This window comes from Carya illinoinensis, chromosome 9 (assembly GCF_018687715.1).
Source record: "Carya illinoinensis cultivar Pawnee chromosome 9, C.illinoinensisPawnee_v1, whole genome shotgun sequence".
In the NCBI taxonomy this organism is placed as follows: domain Eukaryota; kingdom Viridiplantae; phylum Streptophyta; class Magnoliopsida; order Fagales; family Juglandaceae; genus Carya; species Carya illinoinensis.
Window position 1 is genome coordinate 1,207,501 of NC_056760.1, and position 17,835 is coordinate 1,225,335.

The window sequence follows — 17,835 nt, forward strand, 5'->3', positions numbered from 1 at the left end:
AGAAATGCTCTATAAACGATGTCGTATTTATCGTACAGTAAACGGTCGGGTTAGGCTAGACGGCTAATATCCATTGCCAACCTATTTGCCATGCAGCAACCGTTGGAGATTATATAAAATATCGACTTTCAAAATCCTTAAGATTTATTATCTTAACTATTTTGATTGATATATCCTTTGTAAATGATTTATAAATCAATATTTAAATAAAAAAATTTATAAAGTTTGCTTCTGCGATTTAACTGAGTCTTCAGTGACAATCTTTACATATTTTTGCAATAAATAGGAAAAAAAACTAGAGAAATTATTATCTATATATATATATATATTTTCGTACCATTTGCTCGTGCAAACCGGGGCTACAATCAACTGAAATATCGACCGACGTCCAAGTATATGACAACGATATTACGGAAAAGAGTAATGTAGAACATGTCGCATCTTTTAAAGTCTTTCCTTCACAACTGTTCTATACAGATTCTTGCTGTTCCGAACCAGTACTAGCGTCTCTTCGTGCACAGGTCTTCGATGAGCTGGGAGGCTAAAATTACATCTCCGGGGCTTGCATCTCGCTATCTTCACAGTACTCACCAAACATTTATCGTCGTACTGAGGCAGAAACGACAGGATCAAACAAACACGTTACTGAGGATAATCACATATATTAATGATTTTTATAGTCTCACGCTTCTTTACTACAAGTACTGTTCTGTACATTTAAGCAAAGGCAGCTAAAAAGCTATAATGTTGCCTCTGTGTGTGTGTTGTGTATATATATGAGCAAGTACGTTGGTGGGTGAGTCGAGCAATTGAATATGCAGAATCTCTACTTGGATCAAACTATAATGAATAAAATAGAGGGATGACCATTTTGTAACTTACATCTGGAATGTCAAAGTCACCTTCACTTGCATCACACAAATCCAATGACAACTTCCTAAGCATTGGCAACTGTACCCATGGCACAATGACAACTTTATTTCTCTGATAAAAACCGAACAGCAGAAGAGAACGTGGATGTGTTAATAATTACCTTCGAAGCAGCATAAAAAATGAAGTTCTTCTGTATCCCAGGGCCCTGAATAGTGTTGGTTAAGTCCAGCCCAGCAAATAACAAATAACCAGCATCGGGTCAGTTATAAATGTCAAAAGTTCACAGAAAGAAATTAGAATCCAAATAATCAAACAGCACATGTTTATTTATCTATTTCCTCCTACTTGAGGCAAGAAAAAACAGATTGACAACAGTCATACATTAGAAACATAAAGCTCCAACTACAACTCATGAGGATTATCACATTAAAATTATGCACACGAGTGGTACCGCCATGAAGTCTGTCTGTGTCTCAGATTTGAATAATCACAGCCTCATTTTTGTATATTATCTAGTCAGAACTGTATTTATCAGATCCTTGTCCAGAAGACTCACATTATGGTGCAGCAAGAGATCTTCAAGAGCTGTGCAATCGAGAAGAGATGAAATCCCATTTTCCGTCACTTTTCCACATTCCTAAATAACAGTGTCATTTCAAACACATGAGCACTTAAGCGGCAGAAACCTCATGTACACTTCCACAGTTACAAAATACTGAAAACAAACAAAAGCATATTTTTTTTAAATGAAGAGGAGAACCCCGAAAACAAACCAAATCAAAGCTTTTTCTTTTTTTGATAAGTAAAAATAAACACATAAGTAGCATCACCTATCGAACCAGTCGGAGCAAATGGGGTTAACCAACATGCATGCTAAATCATTGTGCAGCAACAAAATAATATATATATATATATGTATATATAAGCAAAGAAAAAAGGGTAGGAGGGTGACAAAGATCATCTTTCTTTAACAGAATAAGCATCTTTGTTAGGAGCGCTAACACCATATGTGTGAGCTTTATTCGAGGTTCTCTCAGGCTATAGAGACCAACTTTTCTATCTTATTTTTTGTTTTCCTTGGTCAACTCAACTCAAGAAGATGAAGGAGACAAAAAGTGCTTTTGTAGCTTTAGAGCATTGTTAATGGATTATACATATATAAAGGACAATTTTGATGAATGTAAGATGAATTTAGACTTTTGTAATTCCATTTACACAAGTCTCCACGTTGAAATAGATATTTTTTCATTATATAACAATAAAATAATATAAATAAATTTGATTTTGACTATTCACATCAAATCTCTACATTGGATTATCTATTTATTTATTATATAATAATAAATAAATAATAAATTAAAAAATATTTAATTTTTTAATTATTAATTTATTTTATTTTATCATATTTTACTATTATACCAATTATATGTTAATTAGTAATCATATTCTAATTAAATTATGGATTAAAAAATTATATTTTTTCAATTGTCATTTAACCACAAATTATATATAAATACATGCACAAGCAAACGCAAATACACTTGCAGTGAACAGGAGAGAACAGTGGGGAGGGGTAGGTACCAGAGGAGAGAGGGAGAGTTAAAGAAAAACAATAAAATAGGCGTTTGCTTCCTGTACAGTAACCATCAAATTTGGTTTTAACTTTACATTTACTGTAGCTAAAAGTTAGGAAATTTGGTAATGGATAATCCGATGCAAGTGATTTTTCTCTTTAACAGTTAAAAAGTGGGATTATTTTTTAATATGGATAATCCGGTAAGAGTGCTCTTAGCCACCACTCACCTCCTTCAGAAGCACCCTAAAAGCATTCTAGTAGAGAATCTGTATCAAATTCCAGCTTACTAAACAGAGGGATCTAGTATTCACCCATGAGAAAAGAGATAATGGCGAACCTCTAGATGGATAGAAGTCAAGCCAGGCCATCCATGTGAGATGATTTGTTGAGAATCTGAGATGAAGAACAAAAGGAGGTACAATAACATATTAATTACTGCCCAGCACTTAAAAAGAATATGGCCATTATTTGAAACCTGCTAAAACGAGACACTAATCATGGTAAGTCATAGAGAAAAGGGATTATCTACTATGCAGCAGTCCAAAGAATCAAGTAATGAGGGTCTTGTTAATCATAAAACTATATTTAGAATTTTGATCATGATTCAAGGGTACAAACGTATGCATGCTAATTATGCAATATGGTGTAAATTATATACTTCCTGAATAATAATCTCTGACCTGAACCGAGAAGCTTACATCCCAGCAATGAAAGCTCAACTAAGTTTGCACAAGTCTGAGTCAGAATAATCAAATCATTGTTGGTCAACCAAGGGGTTACTCTTTCAAGCCTCAGTTTCCTCAGATTTGGCGTAGAAAAGTTGAAGCTTAACATAGATATATCACCAAGGCAATAGCACAAAGCCAACACTCGCAAATTTCTCAAGGACATCATGTTTGTTACAACAGTGTCAGATATGACCTGTAAAGAAAGCAGATCCTTACTTAACAACTGTAACTTTTAAGTCCGTTTCAATTAGCAAGAAACGAAAATAATATGCCACTTGATGGGGGCAGGTCATCTGAATCAGTCATGAGAGGCCATCAGATAATCTATTTATGCAAGATCAAGGAAAGTTTGTTTCTGAAAAGTTAAAATAAAAAGGTGAAAGAATCTCAAGTTTTTAAGTGATTAAGAATCTCAAGTTTTTTCAAACCATTACCTGGAAATGAAGAATTAGTGACTCTAGCATAGGACAAGTTGCAGATAACCGTTGTAGCACATCTTCACCCAACGATCCGCCTAAACCCACAGTTATCGACTTTAATGACTTTATCGCAGGTTGGAGAGCTTCAAAGGAAAAGCAAGAAAATCCCCATCCTAGTGCCACTTCTTCCAATTTGCATTTCTTGCCCAACTCAAAATACAGTTCTTTACACTTATATAAGGAAGAAAATTCCCCCTCTGAGGTGTTAGTTTCCTGCTGCAACATATTTCTGCAACCCCTCGCTCTCAAGTGCTTTAAACCAGGATTTCCATGGACTATCTGAGCTAATGCAGCTCCAGAAACCTGCAAGTTTACAAGAACGATATGCATGTGTCAGGAAAAACTGCGTTCTCAGAATTCAGTACATCACCACCATGGATGCAACAGCAAGAACAAAGAAACCAAAAAAGACGCAGTCCTTCTATCTGATCAACTGCGTCTTCTGCTAAATTTGTCCCACTTGAAGCTATCGATAAAGAAAAATTGTCTCACTTGAAGTCATAGCTCAGAATTATCTGCATGCTGTATCTAGTAGCGCTAGTTTCGTATTTAAACTAGCCAATATTTAAAGATTTTAAGATCATTGATAATGTAATTTCTTCACATAAGGACACAGAGATGATACTTTCGTACATCTTCCAAGGAAAAGAAATTCCAGTTTCCATAAATCTGATTACTAACCATGGTATTAGAAACATCAAGCATCTTCAAGGAAGAACCTGAGAAACAATGCAGAATTTCATCATTAAGGTGAGTGTCCCGCAAGCAAAGACTCGTTAGAGTTTGTGTTTGAGACAGAAGCTCTCGAAAAGATGTTTCGTCGACACCTGAAATAGAAAGTACATGTTCATACATACGCACATACATATACAGAGAGAGAGAGAGTCATTTAGATATATTGTGCCAAGTATATCTTTCAGCGTCATAAATCCTAAATTACTTTCTTCCAACCAAATATGAAACTAATTAACTGAACTTAGAAAGCCCTAATCCCAATTGATTGGACTGTTTACTTCTACCATCTAAACGTTTTATAGTTTCTAAGGTCCCATCTATAATTAATTACGCTTTTTCTGAAGTGATTTTTTACATAAGAGGCACCTCAAGAAAAAAACAACCAAAACCCAGTTTTCCTGATTTTTTTTAGGAGTACCAATGGTGAACTTCCTGTCCAGGATGCACCCTCTTGAAAAATATTTTTTTGAAAAACTTTTACAATAAAAAAGTTCAATAGAGAGAGTAACGTGAAAGAAATAAAACTCACCCTTGCAGCCACCCATATGCAGTTTTTGAAGACTAAATGCCAAAGATTTATGCTTCCGTCCAAGATGGGCAACCGGAAAGCTACCATGATTAGTAACACCAGAACACAGAGAAAGAACTGAATTTACCCCAAAAGAAGTATCACAGACTACAATTGAATGCAGTTTCATACATTTGCCAAGAAGATTTGATATGCCAACATCTGTCACTGATATACACCCTTGAATGTTCAGCTCGTGCAAGGAAGAACAGAATTTTGAAATATACTGGAGATCCAAATCTACATGTTAAAGGGAATGGTAATTAGCGTTTTGTACACAAAAATAATTTCAACAATATGTAAAATAAAAACAGCAACAAATAGAACATCAAGGGGTAGCACTATATACAGGGGACCACATCCGATAAAGTGGAGGCCAGTGGTTTGAATCTTTTAATTCCGCTCCCCCTGGGGCCCAGCTCATTCATGAAATATCAAAATAATAACTAGCGCACAGTCGTCGATGCACAGTATGCACATCCATACACTAGCAAGAACTTTCACACCAGACCAGGATTAGTCGGGATGTCGAACACCCGGTGCCAATAAAAAAAAAAAGAACTTCCACACCAGATACATCCAAGGCGGTACAAAATCCATCTACTAGTTGATATTTACAGGCTTAAAAATATTACTGAGTTTTTTTTATCATGTTGTGGTGTATTCTATCCCACCAATTCCCTATACCGCTAGATAAACACAATACCTTTATGGAACAAAGCTAGATTTTGCCAAGTTTGTCTGATGAAAACTCCGTGTACTTGGGCGTTATGTTTTTTATCACTAACAAAAGTTATCTCATGTTTAAAAAAAGGCTAGATTTCATAAATCGTGAATTCCACCCATCAAACCTAAGCATACAGATTTTAAAGATTGGCATGCAGCTGCCAACCACGTAACCAAGGTGCAAAATGGAAACTATCTCACCACAGATATCACTTCGACCCTCCAATGTGAGCTTTGTGATATTTGGCAATGACATTCCAGACTTTTTCAATGATATAACATCAGCAGGATCATTGCCAACACTGAGGGACTTGTTTGATAGTGGTGGTGTTATAGCTAGACTTGAGGATCCAACCGAAACTTGTGCTGGTATAAGAGGACTAATATCCATGGTTAAGTCAACTTCACGGAGCAGAGGGCACCTGTGCACCAATTGATGCAAAGCTGTTGTCTTGAAGTTCAAAAGATAAGCTGCTTTCAGTGTTCTTAGAGAAGGAAATGACTTGCTTATACATGTAATGAAAGCTTCAAGATGTAGCCTTGGGCACTTGGAAATATCTATCTCCTGTACTGCTTCAAAGGATAACATTGGCAGCAAACCCTGTGGAATTGGACTTTGATCTCTCTCATGACGCTCAAGGCCAATTAAAAGTTGTTTAATACTCTTTCTTAAGGTGGGGTCCATACTATATGATACAGGAAGCACCGACAGGAGAAGAGTGGCTAATGTTATCTGTGGACAACCTGAAAGGTTCACCTTCTGCACAGAGAGGAAATATTTAAGTAATACAAACATGAAGAATGTGTCAGAGACATGGAAGTTGAGCATCTGGACCCTAACTAAGGCAGCCAAAATGGCATTCCTCATCAACTTAATGACATATATTACAGATATCAGAAAACTAAAAGTGGAAAGAGTCCGAAAGGTTCAGCTTCTGCACAAGAGGCATCAACCAAACTGCATATTATACCCATCCAAATCTTATCCAAATCATAGTGGCAACGAGCAAAGCTTATGAATATTTACTTATTACATCAGTTTGTTAAGAAAAATAAAATGATTCTTTTTCATTGATTCTGCTCAATTTCTGATTTTAAGAAAAGTGTTTATGGAGAGAACACACTATAACTTTCTTGGTTGGGTTGAGAAAATATACGCTAATAGACGAATAGCAGTGAGTCTTCGAGTGTTTGACAAGAAAGTCAACATATCCCAAAAAGTTGTTGCATGGGTCCTTTTAGAGTTAGTAGAGAGCGTACCTTAGAATATTCTGTCAACCGAATCTTGAGATGGTGCAAATCAGCATGTTCCAAGACATTCATGGAAGTTATTGGTGGAGCATCAACTAGTCTAAAAATTAAGTCAATGCTCTCCTCAAATACCTTAGAGAAATAACAAGAATTTCTTTTCCCTGAAATATGAAACCAGTCAACTTATGTCATTAGTCAATTTATGAATAGTATATATCTTTCCTATTCTAGAAGAAAAATATTGGGGAAATTGTGCATACCTGCAGCAAACCACAATGGCAAAAGGCCAATGCGGACCTTTTCAACGACAGCAAAGAATGAGTACACAGAAAGAATATCGTAATCAATTGAAGTTTTAGAAAAACGTTAATTGCTAGACAAGAAATACATTAATAACTAATTTATCCTTATCTCTCCTCTTGATGATATCATAATTGAAGAGAAAAGTCTATTGCTAAAAGATAGTTTAGGAAGATTAGAACCATATCGATCACATGTACAAAACAAGCCAAGAAAGTTTACAGGAAAACTGATGTAAAAAGCTCTTATAGTGAAGAGAGAGATAATGTGCCTCTTTAAATATGTCCCAATTATGGTTATAGACAATACAGGGCAGTGGTGAAAGGTTGCATCCATCTGTCATGAAAATTGGTGAATTATCAACATGGTAGCAAGTAATTAACTTTCTATCAGATTGTATGCCGGTAGAATCTATTTTCTCATTTCATGTTTTCAATATATTGCTTTTAACTAATTTTTTTTTTATAGGTAAATATTGCTTAATTATCCCCCCTTTCCCAATTCCTTAACATATGTGTGATCATCACATCGTGTCATCCAATCAGTTTTTACTACTAACTCCAGGATCTAGGATCAGGCATACAGATTAGCTAGTTGCCCTACACTTATTATGGGCACATCAAATAAAGAATAGCTCAATTGAAGGAATTCAAATTGAGTTGAGTTAAATGAGGCAGTCCTTTTCACTTTAACTACATTCTTATCTCCTATAAGAAAGTGCACCTTTGCTTGAAAATCTAATTTTGGATCCTCAAGTTAGACTATACAAAGCATCAGAACTTACATGTCTAAAGATGCCATGACAATGCTCGCCGGTTCTGCTGAAGTTTTCCAGTTGTTTTGAGTTAGCGTTAAGCCAAACTAAAAGTGCATCAGAGAGATGCATCTCACTGTTAAAGAGAAGTAAAACTTCAGTATTCCCAAAACAGAGCATAAACTTGAATCAATATATTTAAGGTTAGCTGACCAACCTGTCAACAGTCAAATAGGGATGATCTAAGCAAGATAATAACAAATTGTATGGAACGTTGCCAAAAACTTTGCTAGTCATGGCCCACATCTGCCCAGAAAACACAACATCATCTGCTTCCATTAACAGAAAGCAAAACAAAAGATACTTGAACGGAGTATAAAAAACTATCACAACATTTTGTTGGCAGCCTAAACTTGGAAGCGTTAAAGCCAAACATACAAAATAAGGAAGGGAATTCAAGCAAAGAATCAATTATATGTGCTTTATTCTGACTGCTTATTGTATAAATGACCAACAAGTAGACTTCCCAAATTAGCAGCTTTGACTAACGTGGATTTTCTTTGGCACTCTTAACAAGATATTTTTCTTGTTACCCATACATGATATTTTCTTCCATTCACACCTCAGCTCTATCCAAAAATCCTATTCCCTATGAAATTCAAAATAACCATGTCCTTTCTCTTTGATTCTCTTTGACTCTACCCACATCCCTTTTGGATTTCCTCTAGTTATTCTAGCCCTCTTGCCTCTTTCCTCACTTTTGTTAAAAAACGAACAACCTCATTTTTTTCTGGGCTTTGCATGAAAGATAGGAACTAAACAAAAGATAGATGGAGTTTTTTTAGAGGGATTTTTTCCCCAAAGTATTACACAGAGAGGTTGATAGATAGGAACTTCTGTTGCTCAATACGATGTTTTAGAAACTGAATGTTTAACTAGTGATCTTTAGACAGTTATTAACAAAATGAATGCTAAAAAAAGGTTTATAAGAAAAGATCAAACACAATCCTTACGTAATCTAATATATGAGTATGCTAAACTTAAATTTATGACGAAGAAGAAGAAGAAGAAGAATTATTGAATCAGATTACACAGAAATTTCTGACTAAGAAATGATCTGAGTGTACACAGAGGTTGCTTAAAAGCTAAATAAAAATTAAGCACGCACAAAGTTCCTTGCAAGATAGCTCGCACATAATTCTGGAAGAAACTCATTTGCTGCAATGCATTTAAAATCCATATATTAGACTGGACACCACAATGATAGTACCACAATGATAACTTCTCATTCTCTAAAACTATGAGAAGCATTTTTTGCATGTTCTATCATTCTAACAGTATAAACTATAAACATCAGAGAAATCCTCACCAAATTCTAAACCAAATATCCATATATGAATCAAATCATCCAATTCTATTTGCAAAGACCCTGACCCTTTGGGAGAAGATACTTCAGAAAACCAAGTTTTACACTTTGAGATGAGCGTCTCCACCCCAAAATAAAGTGCACCCTGGAAGATTAGCACATGATTTTTGAAAGGGGTTCAAGTAACTGGACCATTAAATTTGAACTGCAAAAGTTATACATCAGTATCTTTTTTTCAAACTGTAAGGACACAGCAATGTAGTTATCAGCTGATAAACGCTGAAGGAAGATGTTCTGAAAAATTTAATGTTTAAGAAAATAGATAATTATACACAATAATGCCAAGAAATAACACGATTTACTGGCCCACACTTTTATCACACTAAGCCCGAAGGCCTTCAATGTCTTTTATAGGGTTTTCTCTTCCTAAATCAAGTAACACTGAAGGGATCATACATGGAAGTACATGAGAAATGTTAAATATGAAAATGAATCTCGCTGATGCATTTATTAATCCTACATCACTCTTACCAATTTTTCAGTCAGTGCTACTATCACTAATCTCCAGTCAGAGAAATGAGGTGCCAGCATATTGAGTGTTATGGCTATGCCATCAAAGTAGATCTTCAAGGAAGAGGATTGGCCAAGTGAGTTACTTGGAACATGATCACTACAATATGCACGACAGAAGTATGTATATGACTATCTGCTTATGCCTAGGTGGTACAACAGAGGCAGGCTTTACATGTCCCCTAACTAAGAGTTAGAATATAAAATGGTAATCCTATGTGCAGGGTTTTTGCTTTCTTTTCGTTTATTGGAAGGTACAGGGAACATACCTCTGAACAAAAAAAACTCACTTTTTGGCACACTTGGTAAGAATAAAATAAGGGAGATTTTTTGAGGTTTTTAGATTACTATCTACACTGTTCTGTTGTGTGTGATAACTATCGCCTATTTTTTAATTAAAATCTTTATGCACGAAGGTTAACTTTTGAAAGAAATAAGTAATTCACCAGCTTAAACAGTTAAACTTCCTAAAACAAAAGTGTAAAACATTCCAGATTGCCTGATCCATATTGCACACCATTAGGGTACTAGCAAAACTTCTAAAAAAAGCCAACTGTTTACCTCAAAAAGAGGAACGAAATTTTTTGAAGTGAAATGTAATGGGCACCCGTATATGCACTTAAGAACATGCACAAATATTTCCAGGTTCCACTGAATTGGTGTACTGTCAAGACATGATTCACTGGAGAAGATTTAAATATATCAGGTTCAAGCGTTTCAGGACTAAAGACACATTTGGCAATAATATTAATCTCAACCAAGCAGAAGATCCAGCAGCAAACTCATTAAAACCGAAAAAGAGGACGTCCTTCTTTATGTTACGTTGACAGAAAAAATTTCATTGCACCTCAAGATTCATTTGGCTGCCAAGAGAACATAAAACAAGATAGGAAATACGATTTCTTGAAAATTATTAAACTCATACTACTTTATAATCGAGAGAACCAAAATATCCTGAACGACTTAATTTGAGGAATTGGCCACAATGAGCTGTTTCAAACCTGTGTTTTCCATTCTATACTGAATTTTCTCAGCAGTCGGCAACCAAACAAAGGCTTAGCCAATAACCGGTAAAACTAAAAGTTACAAGTTACCTAAAGCTCCCGCGGAGCAGGCCTTGGAAATACGAAGATTTTTCAATGAGCCTGAAATATATACAGAGAATCAAAGTGCGAAATCAGCAATTAGATTTACTAAAATATCCTTAGACCGGAATTCCAAACAAACAGAAAAAAGATTATTTAACCCCGCTCCGTTTTTCTCTCGCTTTCCCGAGAACCAAGCATGGAAAGGAAAATGCCAGGCATAGGATAGAAAGTGACTGGCCTATTACGACATGCGTGAACTTTGACTGTCGGGTAACTGAGGATTGTGGGCAAGTCCCAGCTTAGGATATCTGTGGTGGAGATGTGAATCTCTTCTTGTGGCGGCTCTGCTGCGATCGGGTTGGGGTTTGAGCATATCAGAATAACGAAGTCATCATCTGAGCTCGATGCCATGGACTATTTTTCTCCGTTCTGTAATCACAGACGATAGTTCTCCTAAATGAGCTCGGTTTTCTTATTTATAGGGTTTGATTCTTCAATGAGCTTGGTTTGCACTTTGCTCTGTTTTGTTTCGTCGGTGTAAACGACTTCCATGTCTTTGTCGCTTATCAGCGCTGTTTCCCTCTCCTGCACGGCATCGAATCCACGTCGTTTTTCTTCGTCAGTTCGTCAGGCACTAGGCAGCACGCGCACAACACGAAAATGCTTAAAAACACTCGAGTGCGTGCGCTAAATTTATACGCACCGTGGCGATAAAAAGTGTTCGACGGAGACTGAGGTTGCATGGCTCTAGGCAATGAGACTCGAATTACAACCAAAGCAGGGAATGTGCATAACACATCTTTTAAATAGGATTTCTGAGATTACAAGATATGGGTCTTTTTATTGGTTAATTTGGACCGAAAAGGCCTTGTCATTGACTCATTGCACCTCAGGCCACGTTGTTAACTACATGAAGCCGTGTATCAAAATCTCAGCTACAACTCTCTATACCATAAATGACCAGCATTTACCAAAGTATCCTCCCGTACATTTACATTTTAAGTTACATATTAAATACAGCAGAAGAGGATAGGTTTGAATCAAGGACGAACCTAACCATAGAGTCTCTCTTCCCAAATGTAGGTGCTTTTCTCTAGAACAATTCAAACTCCAGGAGCTCTCCTGTAGCTTTGCACTCCAAATATTTGTTCTTTGTTTCGTGGGAAGAAGTGTTTGGAAATCTAAAGTCGCAAAAATCGGGTAGCTCTGGTGGAATGGTGCAGCGTATTAACGCCCAACTCAGGCCTTCAAAGAACGGGTGCTGCTTAATCTCAGCAGCCCCTCTCTCGGATCCCAACCGATTCTCGGGCTCCTTCACCAACAGCCCTCTAATGAGATCTCTTGCGTGGCAACTGACAAGTGGGCTCTCAGGGAATTTGAGACTCTTTAACACTACATTGCCTAACGTCTCGTCGTTATTAATACCTTTAAAAGGTGTTCTACCATATAAAAGCTCATAAAGAAATATACCAAACGTCCACCAATCAACTGCAGCTCCATGACCCTCTCCTTTGATTATCTCGGGTGCCAAGTATTCGTGGGTGCCAACAAAGGAATTCGATCGTGCGTCAGTAGGCTCAGCCACAAGCTGTGGCAATGATCTGATCTGGGCTGCAAGATCAACTTTTAATTTCCTTGCTTTTGCGGCAGCAGGTAAAAACCTAGGGCTGAAACATGGGACTTGACAGGATGGCTCGATGCAGAATGGCTCAACGCAGCTAGAATCTGTACATGGACCGGAAATCTTTGCAGGATCTGAACTGGCTGAAGACTTTACTAGCGTTGGACTCACAGTACATCTGAGTGATAGGTCAAAGTCCGTGAGCATAATGTGACCATCTTCCCGAACAAGAATGTTCTCTGGTTTCAAATCACGGTACACAACTCCAAGCATGTGCAAGTACTCCAAAGCAAGGAGGACTTCAGCAACATAAAACCTGATAGTGCAGAGGGTGTTCAAATTAGTTTTAGAAGAAGTCAAGGGCAAATGCAAAAACTTCCCTTTTGTGCTAATAAAGTACTTTGTAAAAAAAGCAGAAGCATAGACAAGAATAATAAGTCAAGAAGAAAGCCTCCATTCAGCCTAAGTTTCCTAAAGATAAAATTCCAACACCAATCTAAATGATAAAAAAAGGTACAACTATACTTCAGAAATATAGGCTCGGATGACACAAATCCACCTGCAGGAGTTCAATTGATTTGCATCAGCTATGGCTCTTCTGAGCTGTGCTATGCACACAAAGAATTGATTTCGAAAGGACAAGGAGAAAAAGTTGGGATCTAACACAAATTAAAGTGTTACTAGAATTTAGGGTCTTCTTTTTCCTTTTTCTTTTTAAAGTTGAGGCAGGCATCAAGGCAATTCCTGAAAGCATGAACAGTCATTGCTAAGCAAAACATTCTTACTGTGAACGGAGGTCACAAAATTGGTGTAGTAGTAGGGGTATAATGCATTAGTGACCATTGCCTAGCCAATCAGTGTTAAGATACAGAAGGCCGAATGGATTGATTTTCAGATTGGCCAGAAGGCTGAGTTAAAATGGATGCAGGTGCTCTTAGTGGCAGTGAGCATCTTAGCATCTGAGAGTGGCAGCAATCGTGTTACTTAATTTTAAGGTGGCAGCAGTGGTCATGCCAAGCATGCTAAATACATAAATCAACTAGTATTATGCATAATGAACTATATGCCAGTCTTTGCATTGTTTCTTGGATATTCTCATTTTCAATTCAGAGCTTGATCATGCATGATAATTGTTTTTTTAAAAAAAAAAAAAAAGAGATAAGATGATCATGTAAATGAACCCATTATTCAAGTATTCTACCTCGCTGCTGGTTCAGAAAAGCTCCTGCCAAGCTGCTTCTGCCGAAGGACATGAAGGTCTCCACCTGGACAATACTCCATAACCAAGCATGATAGATTATCTGATGTGAATTGTGCATATAGTGTTGGGAGAAAAGGATGATCCAGAATTCTCAATATTTCTCTTTCCGTATGAGCCCTTGGCATCTTCTGCCTTCTAGCTAAAAACTCATTGTCCATGACCTTTATAGCGAATAGGCAATTCGTACCAATCAGTTCAGCAAGATATACGGTTCCAATGTCACCACAACCAAGCTTCTTTAAAAGATTGAAGTGTCTCAAACCCAGGACTCCATGCTGAATCTGTGCATGACGGATGGCTTCCCACCTCACATCCTTTGACATGTGAGGTCTGTTGCCACAGCTAGACCCACTCAAATTGCTCTCATCACTGATACTTGTACTAGTACTATACTCACCTTGGCTACTTTTTGAACTTTGGGAAAATTCCCCCTTCTCTTTCAATTTTGTGTTTTTCTTTGCTTTCATAACAATGGCTTTGCTTTTATTACAGCTGCTTGAAGTGATGCCTGGGGTACTTGCTCCAGAATTCCCATTACTTGGGCTTACTTCAACATTATGATTCATTGAATGAGACATAATAGAATCTGGTTTGAACTCTTTATTTGCATTCTTCAATGTGCACTGGCATCTCTCACAAACCAGTTGGCTTTCACTAGGATTCAAGTCAGTATTAACACTTTTATATGCACTGGAAGTGCAGGCAGTGGAAACAGAGTTCTGCTTAATTTTCTTCTTAACAGAATTCTTGTTCCTAACAATTGGTTTGAGTGAGCGGGAGTTATTCCTGGATAACTTGCTCATCCTATTTCCAACAAGCAAGCTAGAGGAGGACGGTATTGCTTGCAACCTGCCTTTCCGAACAGATTTTGGTGCCGATACTTTATTTGTCAATTTGGTTGAGGCAGGAACTGTTTCAACCAGCTCTGAAATCTGTCCATCGGTACTAGGAGAAGATAGAGAAGGCACATAGGTATGCTTCTCTTTCTTGCCAAGCTCTACCTTTGTTGTATGACCCCCAGCTTTACTTGATGAAGAGATAATCTCATTTTGCATTGGTGTGCTCCCAGTATTATTCTGTGTGGTAGTAACAGCAACTCTAGGAGAACTCGGAACACTTTGGCCCGATGACTTCATAGTTTGCATTTGAAGATGCCTGAGCATCTTCCCAGAAGAATTTAGTATGATTTCTTCAGGCATGAGCGATATTTCAACCCCACTCCCTTTACCTTCATCTACAGATGGGCCAGATCCACTACCTTCAACTACAACAGCATTGTACAATGTTTTTATCCTTCCGGCTTCTGAGACTCCAGGAGAACTAGTAGACTTTGATAAACGTCGCATAGCAGCCATTTCCGATGCCTTAGAAAGGCATAGTTCCCTTAATGCCTGCTTCAGAGTCACAGGTTCTGAACTCCCCATTCCTGGTGAACGTGGCGCACCAACTGTAATTGGCCTTTTCAAGGCACTTTTATTTAAAGGGCTCAATTCCATTTGTTGGGAAAGACCTAAGCCCTTGGTTGAAGCCTTGAGATGAATTGCCTCAAAAAGATTATTAATGTCATCTTCCAAAGAATCCTTATATCCAAATTTTAGCTTACGAAGCTTCTGATCTTTGTCACAAGTTTCCCTAGAATGTTGACCAAAATTTAGCTCTTCCCCTGCTTCAACAATTTCACAAGTACCAGAAAATGAACCCATAATTGGATTCCTCCGCTAAAGCTGTTCAAAAGTAGTTCCCAACAACAACGTGAAAGTTTAGTCCTGCAAGTTTATATTAATTCATCACTTGAGAAGCATTTCACATTCAAATTCCGATGCCTAAAAGCACGGCACATATAGTTTAGACTATTCTTCCTCCATAAAAGTTGAAAGCTGGTGCACTTGTTTCACTGGCTCCAAACTGTGACATCCAAAGCTTGAAATGAAAACCAATTTTCGAATGATATTAGTTAACAAAAATCCGTATGGAATTTTTTTTTTTTTTTGATAAAAAAAAAAAAAAAACAAGTTCATCTGATAAATTAAAACAGAAGGCAGAGTATGCTTTGTTTATATCCACAGCAGAAAGTGCACTTGCTGATGGCATAAGACACTAACCGACAACAACATTTATTTAGTGAGCATTTCTAATTGATGAATTTCAATTTGTCCCGTTTGCTCACACAGCGAATAGAATATATATATTTTTTTTTTGATAAATCACAGCGAATAGAATATTGAGATGACACGTAAAGGGAGCTCTCATCAATATGACAGAGCCATCACCATACCAGATTTACGACACTTGAATCTAACCAAGCCATGTCCAAAACAGCGTGTTTTGCAGAAGTTTTATACGAAATTGCAATTTGGTTTTTACAAATTAAAAAGAATATTTTAAACCAATATCCAGTCAGTCCGATGATCCAATCACGATTTCAAAATTTATGCCGTCAAGTTTGCTCCGAAAAATTGCAAATCATTTATAAATAAATGCCAAAAAATGAAAAGAAAAAAGAAGAAGAAGAAGAAGAAGAAGAAGCAAGTAGACCCATTTGCAGTTAGAAACTATTTGAAACTTGATATTGATTTATTCTCTCAAATAAATAGATCAGAAACAACATGAAACAAAAGCCTGTTGTAAAATTTTAACCAACCCAACGAACCAAACACATATAAGAAACGCTCTGGAAAGTAATCAATATTTGCTTCAACAAAACGAGATAAAAACTACACACATAATTGAAAAAATAGAAACAAGAATTCACACCCAAAAAAAAAACTCCGAAAATATTTGCAGGAACCAAAACCTCAACAACAAAACCCCGAAGGCTCGAACAAATCCCACAGAACACAGACGTTTATATTCATTTGTAAATAATTGCGTGTAAACATACATAGCAAAATACAAACACAAAAAACATATACACATATGTATGTATGTACGTACGCGTATGCTATGAAATGAGTTAAAGCAGCGGAAGAAGGGTGAGATCGGAAAGAGAAAAAGCACCTGTAACAAGAACACATTGAGACAGAACTTTAGTCGTCAAATCTGAGGAATGAGGAAGGAGTCCGAGATAGGACGAGAAACCCTAAAGACGGTGCGGAGGTTTGAAGCGGTAGGCGGAATGAGATAGATAGATAGAGAGAGAGACGGGGGACAGTACAATATCACTGTTTCGCTTTCCATACCGGCTCTGATTATTTTGAAGACGAGGGCCCACCATATAAAGCTGTTGGGAATGGGGAGTATCGAGGAAGAGGGAAGAAAAACTTTAAAAATAAAATAAAATAAAAGATGTACTGAATTAGATTTTTCTTTTTTTTCTTTTTATTTCCTCCAACGTAGTACATCAATTATGTAGTTTCATCGAACAAATGGCATATTGCTTAGAAAATAGAAATAGCAAATGGTTTGTCATTATTATAGATTTCCCAACATATCTGCAATTATACGTGTCCTATCCAAATGGATCTACCTTCGTCGACAATTTTGCACGGATAAAAATATCTCGGATTTATAAAATATTTATGTTTTTTTACAAATCACCGACAATTTGGTAGGGGTGGACAAAAAATCAAAAAATTGGAGGTGACCAACTCAGACCGACCACCAAAGGTCAAAACTGTCAAAGAACCGGTTAGTGGGCGGTAATGTTTTAGCAAAACTGTCTATTGTCGGTTTGATCTCTGTTTGAAACTAACTCAAACCGCTGAACTGACTGATATAATAATACTTTTTTTTTTTTAATTTTATCAATATGAAACGACGCCGTTCCATTTAAGTTTAAGTAGAACGGTGTCGTTTTACTTTTACGTCTGTGTTTTATACACAAATTAAATGATACTGTTTGTTATTAAACCAAACGACGTCGTTTTATCTATAAGGTGAGAAAAAAACTAGAACGGCGTCGTCTGGTATTAAACTAGACGGAGCCGTTTAGATATTATA

At 36.9% G+C, this 17,835-nt stretch overlaps 2 protein-coding genes across 16 annotated transcripts; both read right to left on the reverse strand.

The window, feature by feature from the left end:
* Positions 1–201: 201 nt before the first annotated feature.
* LOC122276165 (BTB/POZ domain-containing protein FBL11) lies at positions 202–11,781 on the reverse strand. 13 transcript variants are annotated; one of them, XM_043085700.1, is made up of 19 exons: positions 11,253–11,345; positions 11,021–11,071; positions 10,488–10,608; positions 9,425–9,501; positions 9,159–9,208; positions 8,208–8,296; positions 8,021–8,126; positions 7,197–7,233; positions 6,946–7,097; positions 5,887–6,445; positions 4,921–5,199; positions 4,338–4,483; positions 3,612–3,959; positions 3,130–3,370; positions 2,787–2,842; positions 1,430–1,510; positions 1,034–1,078; positions 883–951; positions 202–609 (listed from the first exon to the last, which is right to left on the reverse strand). In XM_043085700.1, the coding sequence occupies exons 3-19, from the start codon at positions 10,553–10,555 to the stop codon at positions 445–447; spliced, it is 2,568 nt and encodes an 855-aa protein (XP_042941634.1). In that variant the 5' UTR covers positions 10,556–10,608; positions 11,021–11,071; positions 11,253–11,345; the 3' UTR covers positions 202–444. The 13 variants fall into 13 exon arrangements, with proteins under 13 accessions (XP_042941634.1, XP_042941631.1, XP_042941632.1 ...); XM_043085696.1 differs by having other exon boundaries at positions 297–609; positions 9,360–9,501; positions 11,253–11,781; XM_043085697.1 differs by lacking the exon at positions 10,488–10,608 and having other exon boundaries at positions 11,253–11,781.
* A 152-nt stretch (positions 11,782–11,933) lies between these two features.
* LOC122276166 (serine/threonine-protein kinase D6PKL1) lies at positions 11,934–17,141 on the reverse strand. 3 transcript variants are annotated; one of them, XM_043085711.1, is made up of 3 exons: positions 16,894–17,141; positions 13,837–15,662; positions 11,934–12,951 (listed from the first exon to the last, which is right to left on the reverse strand). In XM_043085711.1, exons 2-3 carry the CDS (start codon positions 15,597–15,599, stop codon positions 12,108–12,110), a joined length of 2,607 nt encoding a protein of 868 aa, XP_042941645.1. In that variant the 5' UTR covers positions 15,600–15,662; positions 16,894–17,141; the 3' UTR covers positions 11,934–12,107. The 3 variants fall into 3 exon arrangements, with proteins under 3 accessions (XP_042941645.1, XP_042941643.1, XP_042941644.1); XM_043085709.1 differs by having other exon boundaries at positions 13,837–15,801; XM_043085710.1 differs by having other exon boundaries at positions 13,837–15,816.
* Positions 17,142–17,835: the final 694 nt, after the last annotated feature.

What these genes read in the sequence shown, in the direction of transcription:
- LOC122276165 (XM_043085696.1), bottom strand. Translation starts at nt 11,425, where the DNA reads ATGGCATCGAGCTCAGATGATGACTTCGTTATTCTGATATGCTCAAAC. An exon ending in ATTTCGTTCCTCTTTTTGAG is followed by an intron (nt 9,502 to 10,487) that starts GTAAACAGTTGG and finishes CTAATCTTCCAG; the next exon opens with GGTGCACTTTATTTTGGGGT. An exon ending in GCTATCTTGCAAGGAACTTT is followed by an intron (nt 8,297 to 9,158) that starts GTGCGTGCTTAA and finishes TTTTCTGGGCAG; the next exon opens with ATGTGGGCCATGACTAGCAA.
- LOC122276166 (XM_043085711.1), bottom strand. Translation starts at nt 15,599, where the DNA reads ATGGGTTCATTTTCTGGTACTTGTGAAATTGTTGAAGCAGGGGAAGAG. An exon ending in TTTTCTGAACCAGCAGCGAG is followed by an intron (nt 12,952 to 13,836) that starts GTAGAATACTTG and finishes CTGCACTATCAG; the next exon opens with GTTTTATGTTGCTGAAGTCC.